The 18470-nt window shown below is 41.3% G+C and overlaps 1 protein-coding gene across 1 annotated transcript in view; it reads right to left on the reverse strand.

Annotated features, from left to right (window-relative positions):
* The window catches only part of LOC133413208 (collagen alpha-1(XII) chain-like), a 54823-nt gene that overhangs the window by 10548 nt on the left and 25805 nt on the right, over nucleotides 1-18470 (reverse strand). The window contains 20 exon segments of the mRNA XM_061697259.1: nucleotides 4013-4122; nucleotides 4500-4642; nucleotides 5795-5933; nucleotides 6055-6093; nucleotides 6308-6472; nucleotides 6989-7132; nucleotides 7212-7335; nucleotides 7460-7599; nucleotides 7683-7757; nucleotides 7856-8008; nucleotides 8100-8216; nucleotides 8294-8440; nucleotides 8526-8645; nucleotides 9103-9232; nucleotides 9428-9570; nucleotides 9711-9840; nucleotides 11273-11415; nucleotides 14330-14459; nucleotides 15777-15916; nucleotides 16109-16238. Of these exon segments, the coding sequence (XP_061553243.1) occupies nucleotides 4013-4122; nucleotides 4500-4642; nucleotides 5795-5933; nucleotides 6055-6093; nucleotides 6308-6472; nucleotides 6989-7132; nucleotides 7212-7335; nucleotides 7460-7599; nucleotides 7683-7757; nucleotides 7856-8008; nucleotides 8100-8216; nucleotides 8294-8440; nucleotides 8526-8645; nucleotides 9103-9232; nucleotides 9428-9570; nucleotides 9711-9840; nucleotides 11273-11415; nucleotides 14330-14459; nucleotides 15777-15916; nucleotides 16109-16238 (2562 nt within the window).

The raw sequence follows: 18470 nt of genomic DNA on the forward strand, positions 1-18470 counted from the left end.
TCTGTTCATCTATCTATCTATGCCAGTGACAGGCAGAACAATTAAATGCTCTTCCATTAGATGGCAGAAGGTACATTAACGTGTGTAGCCACTTGTTGCCATTCATACAACAGAATAAGTCGTTTGCTCTGAGTATATTAGCTCTGTGTTCATTTAAACATTGGCTCAGTAAATGTTGGGGCACACTAGTGAAAGACTACAGTAAATCTAGTGGATGACAGTTGCAATGAAAAGATCTAGTGATACTCCAGTGTGTCGAAAAATCATCACAGTGTTGACACAAAGGTAAGCTACTGTGAACACCTCACATGCATATGCTCCTGCGCCCAAATTTCAGACTGATCTTCCACGTTTCAGGATTTCTATCAGATTAGTTTTTGTTGCTCTTGGCATGCTCGAACCCTGAAACTTAAGGGCAAAAGGGACTCATTGCACGCATGATCTAATATGAGACTAAAATGTATCCAACAATAAGTTTGACATCATTGAGTGTATGTAATCAGAATCTTAATTAAATTAGTGTTTCAAAGCAAACCGTGCAAGGCAACTTGGGTTTAATTTTTCCAGTTGCGAGGCGCTTTTATCTGATCTCTTCACGTGACAACACTAGACATTTCCTCTAGCCACTAAGTCTTCTTACGTAAGCCCTGAAAGGAAAGGATCTTCGTGTTAGAAGGAGATGATGTGTAACCGCAAGCTACAGTCCCAAAGAGACAAACCAATCGATATTTAAAGTGCCCTCGCCGTTTTCTTTTTAGTTGGACTGAGTTAATTTACTGAAAACCCTCAATATCAGATAATCTGTTAGAAAATGTCACATTTAATACTACCACTTACTTCTCTGGGATGTCTTGAGATATTATGTTTTACGGTGAGATGAAATGAAAATATCATTTGTGGATTAAAAGGACCATCCCCTCTATGAACTCCTACCCCTCAAGTGTGGGAGTCAGGGAGTTCCCAAGAGGGGTAGTGTTGCTCTCATCTGCAAAAGTTGTCATTGAGAGCTTTCCCACATGCTCAGCTAGTGGTAGACCACGACCTCTCAAGCCTGGGTTGCTCTTTATTTACACATTTGAGGGGGAAAGCCAAATGCAAGCACTCTATGACCGAGTGATGTGGTCTCTAACCACATAAAAGGACTTAATATATGACAAAACTTAAAATGCTTTAAAGGATTGGTTGTAAAGAAATAAAAGGAACCTTGTGCTCCTTACCAAAATAAAGTTCATACTTTCAACTCACTGTATTTACTTTTCTCCTTAGAATGACAATGAACATTAACAGTTAAGGCTGTGCAGACTAATGTTTAACCGTTTTTGGAGAATAAGAATATAAGAGTATTCACTACTTGCAAACTGTAACACTGCTTTTTGTCCTTTTTGTGGCTTCTCCGTAAAAAAAATCTATGAAATTTATTCTGGAATGTGGCTTTTAGATTTAAACAATGTTTTAGTTGTCCATCCATCCATCCATTTTCTGAGCCGCTTCTCCTCACTAGAGTCGCATGCGTGCTGGAGCCGATCCCAGCTATCATCGGGGAGGAGGCGGTGTACACCCTGAACTGGTTGCCAGCCAATCGCAGGGCACATACAAACAAACAACTATTTGCACTCACATTCACACCTACGGGCAATTTAGAGTTGTCAATTAACCTAGCATGCATGTTTTTGGGATGTGGGAGGAAACCGCAGTGCCCGGAGAAAACCCACGCAGGCACAGGGAGAACATGCAAACTCCACACAGGCGGCACCGGGGATTGAACCACGGTCCTCAGAACTGTGAGGCAGACGCTCTAACCAGTCGGTCAAAGTGCCGCCTGTTTTAGTTGTGTTATTTTTAAATGTATTAGTGTGATTTGTAATATTTGTACTATCCACTACTGGGAAAGTTATGTTATTGCAATTGTAAAGTTAGATTTACATTATTGGTTCAAAGTGAACTTCAGTGGACCGACGGATCTACAATTTCACTGGCAAAGCACAAGTCTGTGGTCGACTTTCAGCCATGATGATGAACTTTCTCAGAACAAACAATGGTCTGAGACGTGATGGATTATTTTGGAGTTGGAACATTGAACACAACCTACATTTAATGAAAATGTCAGCACTTCAGCTAAAATCTTGAAGCAACAGAGGACATCAGTGAGGGGAAATGTGTTCAACTCTGCCATGTAATGTAATGTTGGACGGGAAGAGTGTTCATCAAACAGCAATAGACAAGTGCCAATGGAATAAAATCGCTACAGGTTACTAATGATACCTCTACTAGGGTTTAGTCAAATCATTTGAATCTCTGGTTTTAAGCCCACATGCATTTACATTTATACATGTTCATGGCATATATACGCATGCATACACTATATACACTATACTATGAGGTAAGTCTGTCACTATAGTGAAGAAAGTGTCAGGAAACCACATCAACACAGTCCGCCACAGCATGGAGCAGTGGCACTCAGTCAACACCCCAGTAAATAAGCGCCTGGGTAGATCGCTGTACCACAAACTAGCCACCCAGTGTACATTCGGACTACAGTCGCCACCATGGTCACGGTCTGAGGGCTCACACATACAAATTATCCTGTCCAACAAGAGCGTCGGTGATGTCGTTAAATCAACAGCAAACATTTTCCAGGGTCTCTTTCATTCATGAAATCCATCCAAATTAGTTTTGTGGTTTCTAAATAATGACGCTGAGAATCCGATTTTCAAAACACTCTGACAGTGTTCATATCTGTTAAGATGAAAAAGAAATACTGTACAATGGACTTTGTACTTTAACAAAACAAGATTATTTGTTTTGTTTGGCTTTTTTTTTTTTTGCGTGTATACACTTTCACAATGGTGTCAACAATTAGAAGTCAAAGCACTAAACGGTAAGTCTGATAATATGAACAAAAAATTAACTTGTCAAGAGTAGTTCTTTACATTTTACTGTTAACACTGTTCTTTTTGCATTTATATGACATCAGTTTAGTTGTGTTATTTCTTGTAGAAAAACTTAATTGAAAATCTGTTTGTGTTAAAGTTTCTAGTGTCCCCGCCATCTAAATTGTTCAGCCATGATTGGATGTTGGCATTGAACAGGTCCCCTGAACTTCATTTGGTCAGGAAACGGGACCTACAAATTAGTCTGTGAAAGTTTTTTTAAAAGCAACTGGACTTGAATGGTCTATTTGCCTCCAGTGTTGGATAAGACATAAGTAAGAAAATATAACATGATTGATTGGTGTGATCCCAACAGCCTGCTGTGTTGAAACAAAACAGTGGATGTTTTACTGTCACTGCTAGTTTTAGTTGGATTTGACACAATCTGATTTCAGTCATCCCAAGAGATGATACACAAGCAAGTGGGCCTAATGTAGTGGCAAATGTTCTGAAGACAAAGATTTCGCAAAAGAAAAATAATGGGCTCTGTAGGTATTTAGTTCAAGTGATGAGATGTTTTGACAGATTGTTAGAGGACATGAGGGAAGTTTAATTCCTATCATAATACCATAGAAGATGACGGCATCAAGGCGGCTGTCGTCATTTGAGTTTGAAAGAGTAATGTGTAAAGCTGTGTTCATCTAGTAGCTAAATGGATCATGACTAATTCACGTGCAATCCAAATAAAATAAAATACAAAGCAATCCAGCCTGCTGTGTGCAGAGCTGATTGGTTTGGAAATAACTCAAGAACTTGCAGAACATTCCCCCGTCTGCATGTGGTTATTGGATTGTTGAAGTTGAAGAATTTCTTTTTAATTTTATTTATAAACTCCAAAGCTCATTCATCAAGTAAGTAACTGAATGCTAAGTCATTACTTGGACATGAGACCTCAGCTGTCAAATGAATTGCAAATAAAATAAAATAAAAAAAGCATGAGCTTGGCTTGATCTAGTTTGAGCTAAGACATTTTAGATTATTTCAATACTACATGAATTGAAATTAAGACACTGATTGTCTATACTCGCCATGCACAAGGACCTCTACAACTCCTCCCTTTAAGGATAGTGCAGTTTGTTTACCTTATGGAAACTGCCATGGAAAACGCGCTTAACTTGCTCCTCATTAAATGTGGCTCTCTGGATGTCTCCTCGGGTGTCCTTGTTGTAGAATGTGATTGTTTTGCTTGAAGCTGGAAAGAAAGGAGGCTTTGATGAAGGCTACGATGGAGAGGCACGCAAAGCACAGACGGTACTATAGAGAACACATGGGCATAGACAGATGAGGAGGATAACGAGGAGGTTACGGGGGATTTAATCCATGCTCCTAATCATTTGCATGCATTTACCACATGTGCAAAAGCACAGTGGTAAAAGATACTCATTTTAAAACAAATGCTAATCTTAGAAAGAAGCCAAATCCTAAATTAGAGTAGAGGACTACAGACTGTTCTGTGAATTTCATGGTACTGGTTCCCTTTATCCATAATTAAGTGGCTATAAAAAAGTTTAATTCGCTACAGCAGTTGTCTGCTCCAGCAAAGAGACCAAATGACAAATGGAGCCTTACGGTTGATGGTGATCCCGACCTCCGGATTGTTGTTTTTGTCAGCAATCTGCCAGATATCAAAAGGATCTGAAGGTGTATCGGGTAGGAGTCGGAAGAGGAGGACGATGGTGTAGGATGGAGGCAGACCTTCTGGATGAATCTCCCTGTTAGTTTGGTGTTAACAAATTGTATAGTCATTAACCAAAAGCAGACACAATCAATCAAGCAAGCAAATGCCATCAACATGTTGAAGATTCTAAGATTTAACTGCCAAGAATGTTACCCAGTCTAGCGGGGTGCAGCATCTAGTCTTTCACAAAACCTTTAAAAGCCAAATTATTACCACTTACCCCTCTGGGCGTGCAAAAATGACTCACATGTTGAAAGAATTTTCCATCCCTTCTTCCTGACTAGGACGTGAACTGCTTCCATTTGCTTGTATTAAGTGTCCACACATACAAATAAATCAAACTATACTACAGATGTTTTGTAGTTGCCACACGCCATCAATTGGACTGCATACAAATTGCAAATTGTCTTCACTTTTAAAAAATAGTGAGATACTGCAAGCATTTTTTTGTCACTAATCCCTAATAATCAGCGGCACGGCCGACTGGTTAGAGCGTCTGCCTCACAGTTCTGAGGACCGGGGTTCAAATCCTGGTCCCGCCTGTGTGTAGTTTGGATGTTCTCCCCGTGTCTGCGTGTGTTTTCTCTGGGTACTCCGGTTTCCTCCCACATCCCAAAAATATGCATGGTAGGTTAATTGAAGTATCTGTGTGACTGGTGTGACTGTGAGCGCGAATGGTTGCTTGTTTATGTGTGCCCTGCGATTGGCTGGCAACCAGTTCAGGGTGTACCCCGCCTCCTGCCCGATGATAGCTGGGATAGGCTCCAGCACTCCCGCGACCCTTGTGAGGATAAGCGGCTCAGAAAATGGACGGATGAATGGAATCGCTAATAATTTTAAAATAAATTTAAGAATAATGTAGTTGAACAAAAAATTTTTACTGGCTTCGGGTTTCAAAACTAGTTATCCATCAATTTGTGTATAAATAATAATATGAGGCAATCTTACATTCATATGGGTTCACAGCCATATCGGCCCTCCGAGTAATACCAAAAAGGAGTTTGATACCTCTGTTCTACAACAATTACGTTATATTGCCAATGGTTCACTTGTGTAATCCCTCTGAGTACGGGGGAATTGAGTATGACTATCAAAAATGACTGGGGCTGGACACATTTAGTGTGCATTGAAGAAAAAGCCAATCTGCTGATTTCACATAAACACAGGATTTTGCATCAGTTCTTACTTGGTGGGCTGGTTTAAAAAGGCATCCTTATGCAGCCTGTAGCCAATGTAGCTGTTGAATGAGCCCGGCTCCATGGACACACCATTCATACCAGCAAATGTTCGGTCTGTGATGTTGAAAGCCTCAAGCATCCTGAATCCTGAAAATGGATAAACAACATTCTCATGTCAAGTAGTGAGAGCCACCACAGGATAATACCATTTTAGTAATGCTAGCAAGGTCTGTAGGGATCAGTCAGTGTGTATCTGTGTAATGCTTACCGGGTGTGGTGTATCCATTCATGTAGATCAGAGGGCAAGCTAAAGTAAAACAGAAAATGATAAAGAGTTGGAGAAGCACAGTAGGGATAAAAGAAATATGTACCGTACTTCCTCTGGCAGTAGATAAGTAGAACTGTGCCCACAACCTCTGCAGGTGCGCCAATCAATTATCCCGTAAATTACCAAAGTAATTTTTAACCCTTGACTCAGGAATTCGAAAAGTTTAAAAGACACAATATAATATCTGCCTTACTGGAGGTAGCTGTTTCACAAACGAATGTGATCAGGTTGTCCTGGATCTTGGCGAAGGCATCGTAGTCATCTACCACAAACACGTGTCTTTCACTGGGTTTGCTGCCAATGTTTCTCAACTCTACCATGTCCACATCAGCCACGCCAACCACAAATACACTGTAGCCTATGGAGGTAACCACACAAAACAGTACAATTGTTAAGCTTACACAAGAAAATGTAACTCCAAAAAGTTACAGGCTACACTCTAAACTGAACTGGTACCAAAAGTAGAAAAAAAAATTGGATTGTTTGGTTATTGGCAGGCTATTTCAGGGTTGAGAAAGATGACATAAGATGTAACAAATGGACAGCTGTGGTGGACTGTAACATTAACAAAAAGAAAATAAATCATAGTCCCTCCATGCATGAAGCAGAGAATGCGTCATGCACCACTGCTCCATAATGTTAAGCAGAAGTTTGACTCAGTAATAATAATCCTTAAAACAAACTAACCAAAATACAAATGTGATGAATATGTCAACTTTTTTTACACAGTTTGTAATTAACTGAGGTCAAAAAATAAATTAAAAAAAACAATAAATAAATAAATCTGCAAACGTGTGTGTGTGGGGGGGGTGAAATTTCAATAATTCAAATTTGTGTTTGTGCACAACACAAATGTAAACATTTTTAGGCATACCAGCATGCTGCAGCTGTAGGGCGCTCTTCTTGACATCATCCTGGGAGCGTCCATCTGTGACTACCACTAGAACCTTGGGAACATTCCGCCTCATTCCACTGTCAGAGGTGAACACCTTATCGTAAACATGGTTCAGTGAAATGCCTGGAGGAAGGAGCAGGAATCGGCACCATGATCACACTTGAGCGTTTCACCTTTCAGATGCACACTTCAAGTTGAGTACCTGTCTTGGTGTTTCCTCCTCTGTAGCGGACATTCTGCAAAGCTGAAACAACGATACCCTTGTCATGGTATGTGTTGAGCTTGAACTCAGTCTTAGCATCATCGCTGTACTGCACAAATGCAACCTGTTCAAAGGAATAAATTAGATGAGCAACAAATGAAAATATAATTATTTACATTCTACATAATCCAAACAGTTTGACGATGTACATATTCTGATCCAATAGACACCAGAGAAGTCCTTCTTACCTGCATGCCTTTCGGGCTAATGACATCAAAGGCACCAGTCATGCTTGTGACAAACTGGATGACCTTGTTGAAGCTCTCATCTCCGATACTCCAAGAGCCATCAATGAGGAAGACCAGATCTGCCTTGGCACCTCTGCAGACTGCGGTTCAAGCACATTAGTTGTTAATTACAGCCAGCACAGTGAATGAATATGATTATTTTACATGTGAAAGCTCTCCTCACCATCCAACGCCGATGGAACTGTTGCTGGTGGAGGAGGGGGCGGTGGCTCGGTTGGCATTTCAGTGGGTTTAACCACTTAAGACAAAACAGAAATAAAGTACATTTAAAAAATACGAGTACAAATGGCAAGTAATTACATGTGAAAGCATACAATGAACCATAACGGATCTTACGTGTTCGCTCCCTGACACTGACCCCAGGTCCCTCCATGCTGGGGGTCTGCGTGTACACAGTTGCAGTGTAGACTGTGTCAGGTGTCAAGCCGTCAAAGCAGTGACTACTCTCAGAGCTTTTGACTGTGATCTCCTGAGCTCCAAGTTGAGAGGCTAAGGGGGGAAGGGTAATGAGCACTAACTGATTAGAGAAATAACATTTCAACAGAGGTTCTTCAAGATAAAAAATTACTGATGCACTCACGATTGACAGGTTGGACTTTAAGCCTGTAGGACGTTGCAGCTCTGTGTTGGGCCCAGCGGATGCAGAAGGTGTCGTAGCCCACATTATATGTTGTTAGGTCTGTCACGTTCAGGTACACTAAAAAAAACCCAAATCATACTTGACTGCGATGTCGAACGCAAATTGGAGGTGATGAACCTCAGTTATCAACTTACATGTGGTGCCCTGGCCAATCAGAGGTCCACTGTCACCTGCGCTGTACTGTGCCAGCACTTTCAGGTCATAGGTGGTTCCAGGTGTCAGGTTATTCAGTTGGTGGGAAGTGACGTCGCCGACAAACTCCTCTGTGGACTCGTCAGAGCCTGAGAGGAAACAGGAGCAACACACAAGGTGAACATTTGGTGTATGTTCACAAAAGTACCCATCTCAAGAATGGAATATTCATACCATCAGGCTGGTAGATAAGCTTGTATCCAATAACGCTTGATGGAGCGGGATCCCAGGAGACCTTGAAGCGGGTGTACCATTCATCAGAAACTTGAAGGTTCCTGGGTCCAAGCATGGCCGCTGTAGGAAAGACCAGGGATAACAATCTATACACAGTTTGGATCAGAGCAAGAACATGCAGATAATATTCCATACTAGACTTAGGGAAACCACATAAAGCAAGCTCAGGAAACAGATTGTGACATGATACAGAGTTTTGTTTTGTTAAGGGACAAATTAGGTATAATGCTAGTGAGGATTACTCTAAGAAGCAGGTCTTGCTGGAGTCCAGCCATTTTGTAACCCTATGGCAATAGCTTGTCGTTCTTTTGGCCAGTGTGACAATTCAAAACCGTCTTTTTCTGAAATTAATTAGAATTCTAATCAAGTAGATCAGTCTGTTCAAATGGTCCTGACTTCTGCTGTGAATTCCAAACATTTGTGCTGAATCCAGCCAACGCAGATCCAAAAAGCTATCTAGCGCTCTCCCTCAGCTAAATCGAACCACCTGTAGCTACATGGCTTGAATAGTCTATACCTGTGCGACCATCTCCTTCCAGCTCTCCTCCTGGTCCTTCATCATAGATGGCAGTCACTTTGATGTTATAAGGGGTGTCTGAATCCAGGTTCTGCAGAACCACATTGTTTCTGTTCCCTTCGACTGTAATCTGCAAGACATATGAATCAACACTCATTCTAATAGGTAATGTATGAAACTCGTCGTGACATACTCGAATACTAAACACCATGATTGTTCCTAATAATGTGGCTGATAGGTGTATGTATTCTTTTTTTTCCCCAAATAGCAATCACTTTATAAGGATACAAAGCTCAACTAAAATACAAATTGTATAAATGCTTACATATTCCTCAATGGGGTCTCCAGTGGTTTGGGCATAGCTGATGCGGTATTGCATAACTGGGCCATCAGCATGTTCCCAGCTCACGGCGAGAGTAGATGTGGTGGGGTCGTACACACGCATGTTCCTGGGGCCGCTGCGTGGACCTTTATTTTGAGAAATTTTAGTACAGTCATCATAACAAATAAATTACTAACCTATTATTACTGAAATACTGACGTCATGTATTATATTCACAGTGTTGTTGTTTTTTAATCAAGCCAGCATATAATTACAAGTTTCGTACGTGTTTTGCCATTGTCTCTGATGGTGGGTCCTTCACCGTCACTGTATAGGGCAACGACTGCAACGTTGTAATCAGTGTCTGGGATCAGATCGGGCAGGAAGGCTGTGGTGGAGGTCCCTGGGACCAAAATCTGCATACAACCACAGAACATAATGTTGTTAAATTGCAAACAGTGGGACTTGTCCAAGATGGTGTCATTTTTAACGTTTTTTTTTACTCAGCATTACACGACTGCTTCCTACCAATTTCTACAAGATTGGTGAAAAATTAAAGCAAGGTACAAGGTAGGACCTATTAGATATACAGTATTGACAATAAACTGCAATGACAAAATTCATACATATTCAGAAGGTGGGCATCTATGAGTAATTTATTGCTAATCTAAATGAAAAAATATTTAGCCTTGGCCACTCTGTAGAATTATGAATTATTATTATTGTCCTATTTTTCAACAGTTGTCACATTTCTTTTTTTAGTTTTTGTTACTGTCATTAGTTTAACATGGTCTTATTAGCTCCTTTCCCCCCCCCTCCAACAAGCTCCTCATTTACATTTTTGTAATCCCCAGCTGTGTCTCTTTGTAATGAGCCTATCTAGTTCCACTCTTTCTGATCACTCCTGGTCAACACATTGATTTCCATATAAATCGTAAATGTATCTATTTTTTCGTCTATCACCACCTCCTCCTTTTTTTGCAAAAAAGAATGTACGGTATTTTCTGAGCTCGATTGCTGCTTGCTTGCATTTGGGTCCAGCTGTTTTGACCAAACCCTCCCCTTCGAGCAAATGAGCAAATGTGAATTGTATCGAGATGACATCCTCCTGCCAAATTCTCCCACAAAGACCTTTCGTCTCTCTCTTGATACACACGTGTCTTGTACATTCTACACAACACCTCCCTTTAACTCATCAGTACCATTGTTGTCAACACTGAGAGAAAGGAAGAGCCAAATATTCCTTTGAAGTTATGCAGTGTGTTTGACGGCGGGGAAGGCCACTTTTTTCGCTCACAATACTAAAAGTTGCGTGAGAACTGAGTTGCTGGAGACTTTCTCCAGGAGAATATCAAGGCCAACAGCAGGTAAAGCTGTCAACCCAAAGCCAGTTGTGCAGATGAAATAGGCCATGTTGTTGTGGATTCATATCACATGCACCTCAGAAAAGGCCTTAGTTATGAAATCCTCACTATTTGAAGCAGACGGCAGAGAGAGCAAGATCTCACAAGTACAACTTCAAAAGTTATTTACATATTACCAAAATTCTTTCCACGTTAAGATGTGAAACACTCGTTCCAGATGTCACATACAGTGGTAAATGAATTGAAGAACTTCTGCTTTAATGAACTCAGTCTTGGTTTACAGTTAATTGCTAATGTACAGGTATAAAGACATGACATTTGGTTAGCAGACTTATGTTTAGCTTTTAATGTCTCATTATGAGACATTACATTCCTCGTGGCAAATGGAAGAGTACTTTACATTCTGGTCAAAAGTGGGATGGGAAAGTTAAGATGTAAAAATACATGTAATGCATTTGTGCCAACTTGCTTGCCGGAAACTCACCGAATCAGCAGGCTTGGCACCAGAAACAGGAACGTAGAGCACCCGGTACTGCAGAACTGGGCCTGTTGCATGCTCCCAGAGTACGTTGAGGCTGTTGGTTGTGGGGTTGAATACCTGGATGTTCCTGACAGGTTGACGCTCCACTGCAAAACCGGGAATGGTGGATGGCAGGAAGGTGGTTGAGGGTAGGGAAGGATCAAGATAAAGAAGTAAGAGGTCAGGGTCAAGAAAAGGTAAAGACGGAAAGTAGAGTATGATGAAAGGACCGTTGGATGGAGTGAAGAGTGATAGCAGAGCAAGGTTGAAGGGCAGTGGAGTAAGTGTTCACATAGATAGCAAAGAGATGGAAAGAATGATGAGACAAAATAGACTAGTTAGAAATTGACCAATAATCCACAGATGTCCCTTGAAGCACAAAAACATCAATGGAAACAAATATTTACTTTGATGTCTTTGAAGACAATAAATTACAAGGGCCAACATGTAAAAAAAACCCACAGAAAACTATCATTTGGAGGATGAGCTTTACCCCTTTGTTCGGTCTGAATCTTATCTGAATCTTAATTTTTCAAGTATGTAAAGATGTTTTGGACAACTCTATGCTTCCAGATATGTGGAAACATAGTCTGGGAAATCCCTGCCTTTTTGCTTTCATGTTGCGGTACATAATTTTATTTGAGAGGAGACTTATAGCTAAGTCAATTGTGAAGATTGCAGCGTTAAGATGCAGAAAACACGATTGGGTAACGTTGGCATTTGTGATTGTTTTGGTCATTCTTAGTGTCATGATTATGAATCTCTTTGAATATTCAACAAACACGTGGTCCAGGTACTGATAATTGTTTTTCCAACTTTGAAATATTTTTCCAAAGGGACTGCATCATCCCATGCAAAAAAAGGAGAGAAATTCAGCTCTGTTTATCTAACACAATTGGTGATGCACATCACCTGACAGACTGAGAACATTTCAGTAAAAAGTGTAGAACGTTGCCGTGCAACCAGCAGAGACAAGTTTAAGATGTTGCTTAACAACACTGCTATCAACAGGAAACTTCTTGTCAGTGCCTTACATGTGAATGAAAAGGATACACGAAGTGTATGTGCAGGCCTGTCTGATTCAGGCCTGACATTCAAAAATCCAAAGCAGATGTTTAGAGCTTTTGTGCTGCTCTTCCAATATAACGTCATAAACGCAGTGGGTTAAACACAGAGAGAGTGCTTCTGTACTTTCACAGGCTGAAGCTAGTTACCTGTAGCTCTTTTGAATTTTTAAGCACAATAAATAGTAAGTGAATGGCTACAGATCCTTAAGTTGAATGAGCGAGAGTAAAAGCACTGTAGTTGATAATACAGTATAATAGCTACAAAGTCAAGAAAAGTGCAATGTAAAAGTTTGTTTTTGCAGGCATATGGTTGGATTAGTGGCACATAAAAGGGACAGGTTAAGAAAACCACTAAATATTAAAGACTATTTTAACAAAACGGAAATGATAGCAGAACGTTTGTGACCTTATCCAAGCGAGTCTAAGGCCATAAAGAATATAAAGCTCTCTATTCATTTATATCCTCCCCTCTGTTTCTTTTTCCCTAAAGGAGGGCCAGTTAGTCAATGCACCCCCTCCTCTGATACCCCAGCCCCACCATTATCCTAACCACCACCCTTCATTCCAAACTATAAATGGACAACATTACGGTAAATAAAGAGGAGACACCATTATAACGCTGCCAGCTGAGGAATTCCTTCCGATGCAATCACCCTGCAAAATGCTCACTCAGTTCTGGTGGAGGTTGGCGGTTTGAAGCTGTGGGAGTAACACAACTTTGTAGTCCTACTCCTGTACGCGCTCCACATTTTGCTGACTCTTACTGCTTGTTTTATGATTAAACTCCAGGGAAGTTTATGGTATACAATCAGTCTTTCTGGGTTTGTGTAATATCTTGAAATTATTTATAGCCAGCTGCCCCTGGAATACAAAAGTATTCATTCTGGTGAGACATGAAAGGATTCCTGTTTTCGACAAAATAATGGAGAGGTTCAATCTCTGAAGTCTTCTTCAGTCTTCCAAGACCGTAACTGCAAAGTGTGTGTGTTGTGTCTTTCGGTGCTAGAGAACACATGCACATACAAGGCAATTAAAACTGTGTCACTATGGTTGGTTACCTCATAAGGTAAGAGCAGTTGCTTCGTCATTCAGGTAAAACATGTTTTTAAAGAGGCATTTCTTGATATTCCATTGACTTTGATCATTTACATCAATTAATTGTTTTGTGACAATTGCATTTGTTATCAAAATACAATATATTAAACATACTGGAATGTGCATAGTTCATACGGTATGAATATCAAGAATTGCTGCTTTAAAGGAGACAAGATTTTCTGAGGCAGGGATGGAGTCTTTAGATTAATGGATGGCCCAGTAAATGTGATGGATGGATGATGAAAAAATGGAATGATGAATAAATGAATGATGACTGGATGATGGAACGGACTTCAAAAACAAGGAAATCTCAACCCCGTGTGGCATGACATGCACACTTGAACTGTGTCTTCAATTTAACATGACTTTAGTTAGATCATTCTCATGAAGCACGTTGAGATAAGCAGCAGTGACCATCACACAGCCAGATGAAAGATGGATAGCATTTCAAGTAACCACCAAAGCTGTGCATGGGCTAAGTGCCACACTTGATGATGATGATGATGATGATGATGAAGATGATGATGATGGTGATGATGATAACGATCAGGATGATGATGTTTGACCAATGAACAACGGTGTAGATTGGCCAAAATAATAAAGCATGCTTTCACTTAAAAAGGAAAAACTTAATTTTCCCTTTGACATATTTACTTACACGGACCACCACTCCCAGACACTATAGAGGCAAAAATAGAAAGGTATAATGGGGCAGCCTTCACTGGACATTTTTACTCTGAATATTTATCATTGATTGATTCCTTAAATACAAACTGTCGCGCAACTAAGACAAAAAAGGATTTGACTACAGAAAGTATATTTAATTTTACACTGGAGTTCATTCAGTGACTGGACTTACGTGTTTTGCCATTTTCTGACATGCGCTCTCCCTCTCCAACAGAGTAAACAGGAACCACAGTCACAGTGTAGACAGTGTCGTACTGAAGGTCCTTCAGCACGGTGTTGTGTGTGTTGCCTGATACTTGGACCTGAAGAAGTGACAACAAAAGTGTGTGTTAGCTGGATCACAAAAAAACTACTTAACTGGTTTCATGAAAGTGGAAAGTGGGGTATGGTAAAAAGGACTGAAGCCAACCCAGCTGACTTAAGGCAATGCAAACGGGTATTGAGTGGGAGTTGATTCCAGCTATACGAGACTCAGCTATGACAAAAACTACACTACCAAATGCTATTTCACAACATCTCCCCTAATGTCTACTGTATAAATCTTAATGACAATATTCAGGCAAACGGAAGATGTGTGCCTCTGTTTAGGTTTAGGTTGAGTAGTACGTAAAAAGTAGTACATCCACTTCTTTATACTTTACTCTTGCGGCATTCACCTGCGTATTCATTAGGAATTTTAATTGTATATTCCAGGGGTGTCAAACTCATTTTTGTCGCGGGCCACATTGTAGTTATGTTTTCCCTCAGAGGGCTGTCATGACTGTGAAACTAATAAAATGTTTAATTGCCTCATCATTAGTATTAAATATACAAAACAACTAGATGTCTAACAAGTTTTGAAATCAGTCAAGTCAAGTCAAGCATAATTGTTTGTTCAAACATTGTTCAAGTTAAAGTAAAAACGGGTTTGGTAACAAAAAAATTATTGCAATATCTCTACGTTATTATTTATTACATATGAAAATTTGAAATTGTGGTGCAGATTTTAGCTAGAATCATGGAAATTAACACACATTATTTGCTTTTGCGGGCCACATAAAATGATGTGGTGGACCAGATCTGGTCCCCGGGCCTTGAGTTTGGCACCTGTGGTATGTACCATGCTCTCCCCTGTCCTTAAATGTGGAGGGGGGGTGTCATTAGGACCTGCTGGATCATCCATCCATCCATCCATTTTCTGAGACGTTCATCCTCACAAGGGTCGCGGGAGTGCTGGAGCCTATCCCAGCTATCTTTGGGCAGGAGGTGAGGTACACCCTGTACTGGTTGCCAGCCAATCACAGGGCACATTTTAACAAACAACCATCCGCACTCACATTCACACCTACGGGCAATTTAGAGTCTTCAATTAACCTATGCTGCATGTTTTTGGGATGTGGGAGGAAACCGGAGTGAACCGGAGAAAACCCACGCAGGCACGAGGAGAACATGCAAACTCCACACAGGCGGGGCCGGGATTTGAACCCTGGTCCTCAGAACTGTGAGGCAGACGCTCTAACCAGTCCTCCACCGTGCCACCCCTGCTGGATCAACCATCCTAAATGCAGGTAGAAACGATTCTGAAATCTAAGAATTTTCCATAAATCCGATGATGATTTGGTGGGAACTTCCAAGCTTACCATGTCTTCTCGGCCTCCAGCTGCAGGTTCATAGAAGATTCGGTACTGTCGCACGTTGCCCTCAGCAGGCTCCCATTGGACATTCAGGGTGCTGGTAGTGGGGTCAGTGACCTGTAGGTTCCTGACACCACCCAGAGGCTCTGACATAAAGGAAAGCAACTCAATACTAATGTAATAACATCATATTTAATTGACAGAGTAATGGTTATTGTTCCAATTCAAATCAATTTCACCTCAACCCACACATGCCTCCTTAACCACTGCAAATATTCATTAAACATACTCCTGTTGAAACTTGTTATTGGGAAGCATCCAAAGTATAAACATCTTACTGGTCCTGCCAAGTCCAATCAACTCTCTGCTGACTCCCCGGGGGTAAACCGCTACCACACTGATGGAATATTCAGTGTCAGGGGTTAGCTTTGGCATGAAGAAAGTGGTCTTCTTCCCTCCAACTTGGGCCTATTAGGGGAATAATGGACATTTTAGGCTCCTTGCTTTATATTTAAATCCAATATCATATGATAAAGTTCAAATAAGCCAGTGATGGTTTCAAATGTTGAAAAATAAAATGTAAATCTGTGGGATCAATGTGTTTACAAGCTGATTTAAGTACCACCAGCATGAGATACTTACAATCTGTATGTGTGTGTATTTTTGACTGTTTTATCATTCGTAACAATTTAAACTGTAAGGCTAAAAAAACTAGTGGGATCTTTCTTGAGCAAAAAGAAAAAGAAGATACTTTCTATCCTCCTAAAATTACAAAGGCTTTCCTCTTTGTAAGTAAGGCCAAATGTGCCTGTCATAATCCTGTAAAAAGCAACACAATACTCCATCCATCCATCCATTTTCTTCCGCTTGTCCGAGGTTGGGTCGCAGGGGCAGTAGCTCCAGACTTTCCTCTCCCCAGCCACTTCATTCAGCTCTTCCGGGTGGATCCTGAGACGTTCCCAGGTCGGCCGGGAGACAGTCTTTCCAGCGTGTCCTGGGTCATCCCCGGGGTCTCCTCCCGTTGGGACGTGCCCGCAACACCTCACCAGGGAGGCGTCCAGGAGGCATCCTAATCAGATGCCCGAGCCACCTCATCTGACTCCTCTCTATGCTGAGGAGTAGCGGGTCTACTCTGAGCCCCTCCCAGATGACCAAGCTTCTCACCCTATCTCTACAATACGTAAGCATTGAAGTCCACCAGGAGAACGATGGAGTCCCCAGCGGGAGCGCTCTCCAGCACCCCCTCCAAGGACTCCAAAAAGGGTGGGTACTCTGAACTGCTGTTTGGTGCATACACACAAACGACAGCCAGGACCTGTCCCCCCACACGAACACGGAGGGAGGCTACCCTCTCGTCCAGCGGGGTGAACTCCAATGTACAGGCGCCGAGCCGTATGAGCAATAAGTATACCCACACCTACTCGGCGCCTCTCACGTGGGCAACTCCAGAGTGGAAGAGAGTCCAACTCCTCTCAAGAGGACTGGTACCAGCGCCCAAGCCGTGTGTGGAGGCAAGCCCGACTATATCTAGTCGGAAAATCTCGACCTCACGCAGCAGCTCGGGCTCCTTCCCTGCCAGAGAGGTGACGTTCCACGTCCCTAGAGCCAGCTTCTGTAACCGGGGATCGGATCGCCAAGGTCCCTGCCTTCGGCCACCGCCCAGCTCACATTGCACATTGCACCACTACATTAATTTCCAGTTTATCATCCACAGTTCCATCAGGTTCCAAATAGGAACACAGTCCATCTAGACTATTAGTGTAAGTAAAACCATGTGAGGCAAAGGCAAAGCTGAAGCTGCAGACAATCTGACAGAGCACATTATATGAAGAAGACAAATATACTTTTGCTTTCTCCATCCAGTAAGTAATTTTGAGAATATCTTTGTGGTATTAAAGTAGAAACCCCAGGCAATAATAGAGTGGAAAAAAGTATTTTGTATCTTAAAACATACGTAATAACTATATCATATATGTGACAATAAAAAAATAACTCACTCTCACAAATGCCGAGTACCAAAGTGGATCAGAACACTGTCTGTATGCTGCTTAAATGCATACATGAGTACAATTTAGACTTCCCTGTCAGCCTAGATTGTGAAAGTAATGTCAACCAAGTGAAACCCAAATTAAACTGCCATCCGTTAAGACTTGCAGGAAGAGTGCCCATGACCAGCAGGACACAGTCTCCACTGTTCGGAAATATTGAGGGGGGAAAAAAAAGAAAAGAAAAACTCAGACAGGTTCCGTCAAATCACGGTTTCCTTTTCCAAACAACAGTTTAGGAGATTTGACTTAGAGTAAACTGCAATAATGCAAACCTGATGCTACTGAGTTCAAGCAAGGCATAACTATTGCTTGGAGGAGACTCTGCTCTGATTGGGTTAAAAATCGAAAAGGCCAACTTGACAGCTCAATGTTGGCTTGAGTCCTGCAAAATATGAAAGTATCTGTATTGCTGCAATACAATCTTTGCGTTATCATAAATCCTTTTTGGTTTTCATTCTTATTCTTTGGCACTGTTATTATAAATAGCACATTTCCAAACAAATTTAAAACTTCACCCTTCCTCATTTACTAGTCCACTGGCAGAGCAAAGTAATCCTAAATTACCAAAACATTTGTGTTGATTTCTGCTTCTGTTTATGTGTATCATAAATGGGTATGGCCACAACACCTTCATTACCGGTGCTCAGTGTTT

This window comes from Phycodurus eques, chromosome 14 (genome assembly GCF_024500275.1).
Source record: "Phycodurus eques isolate BA_2022a chromosome 14, UOR_Pequ_1.1, whole genome shotgun sequence".
Taxonomy (NCBI): domain Eukaryota; kingdom Metazoa; phylum Chordata; class Actinopteri; order Syngnathiformes; family Syngnathidae; genus Phycodurus; species Phycodurus eques.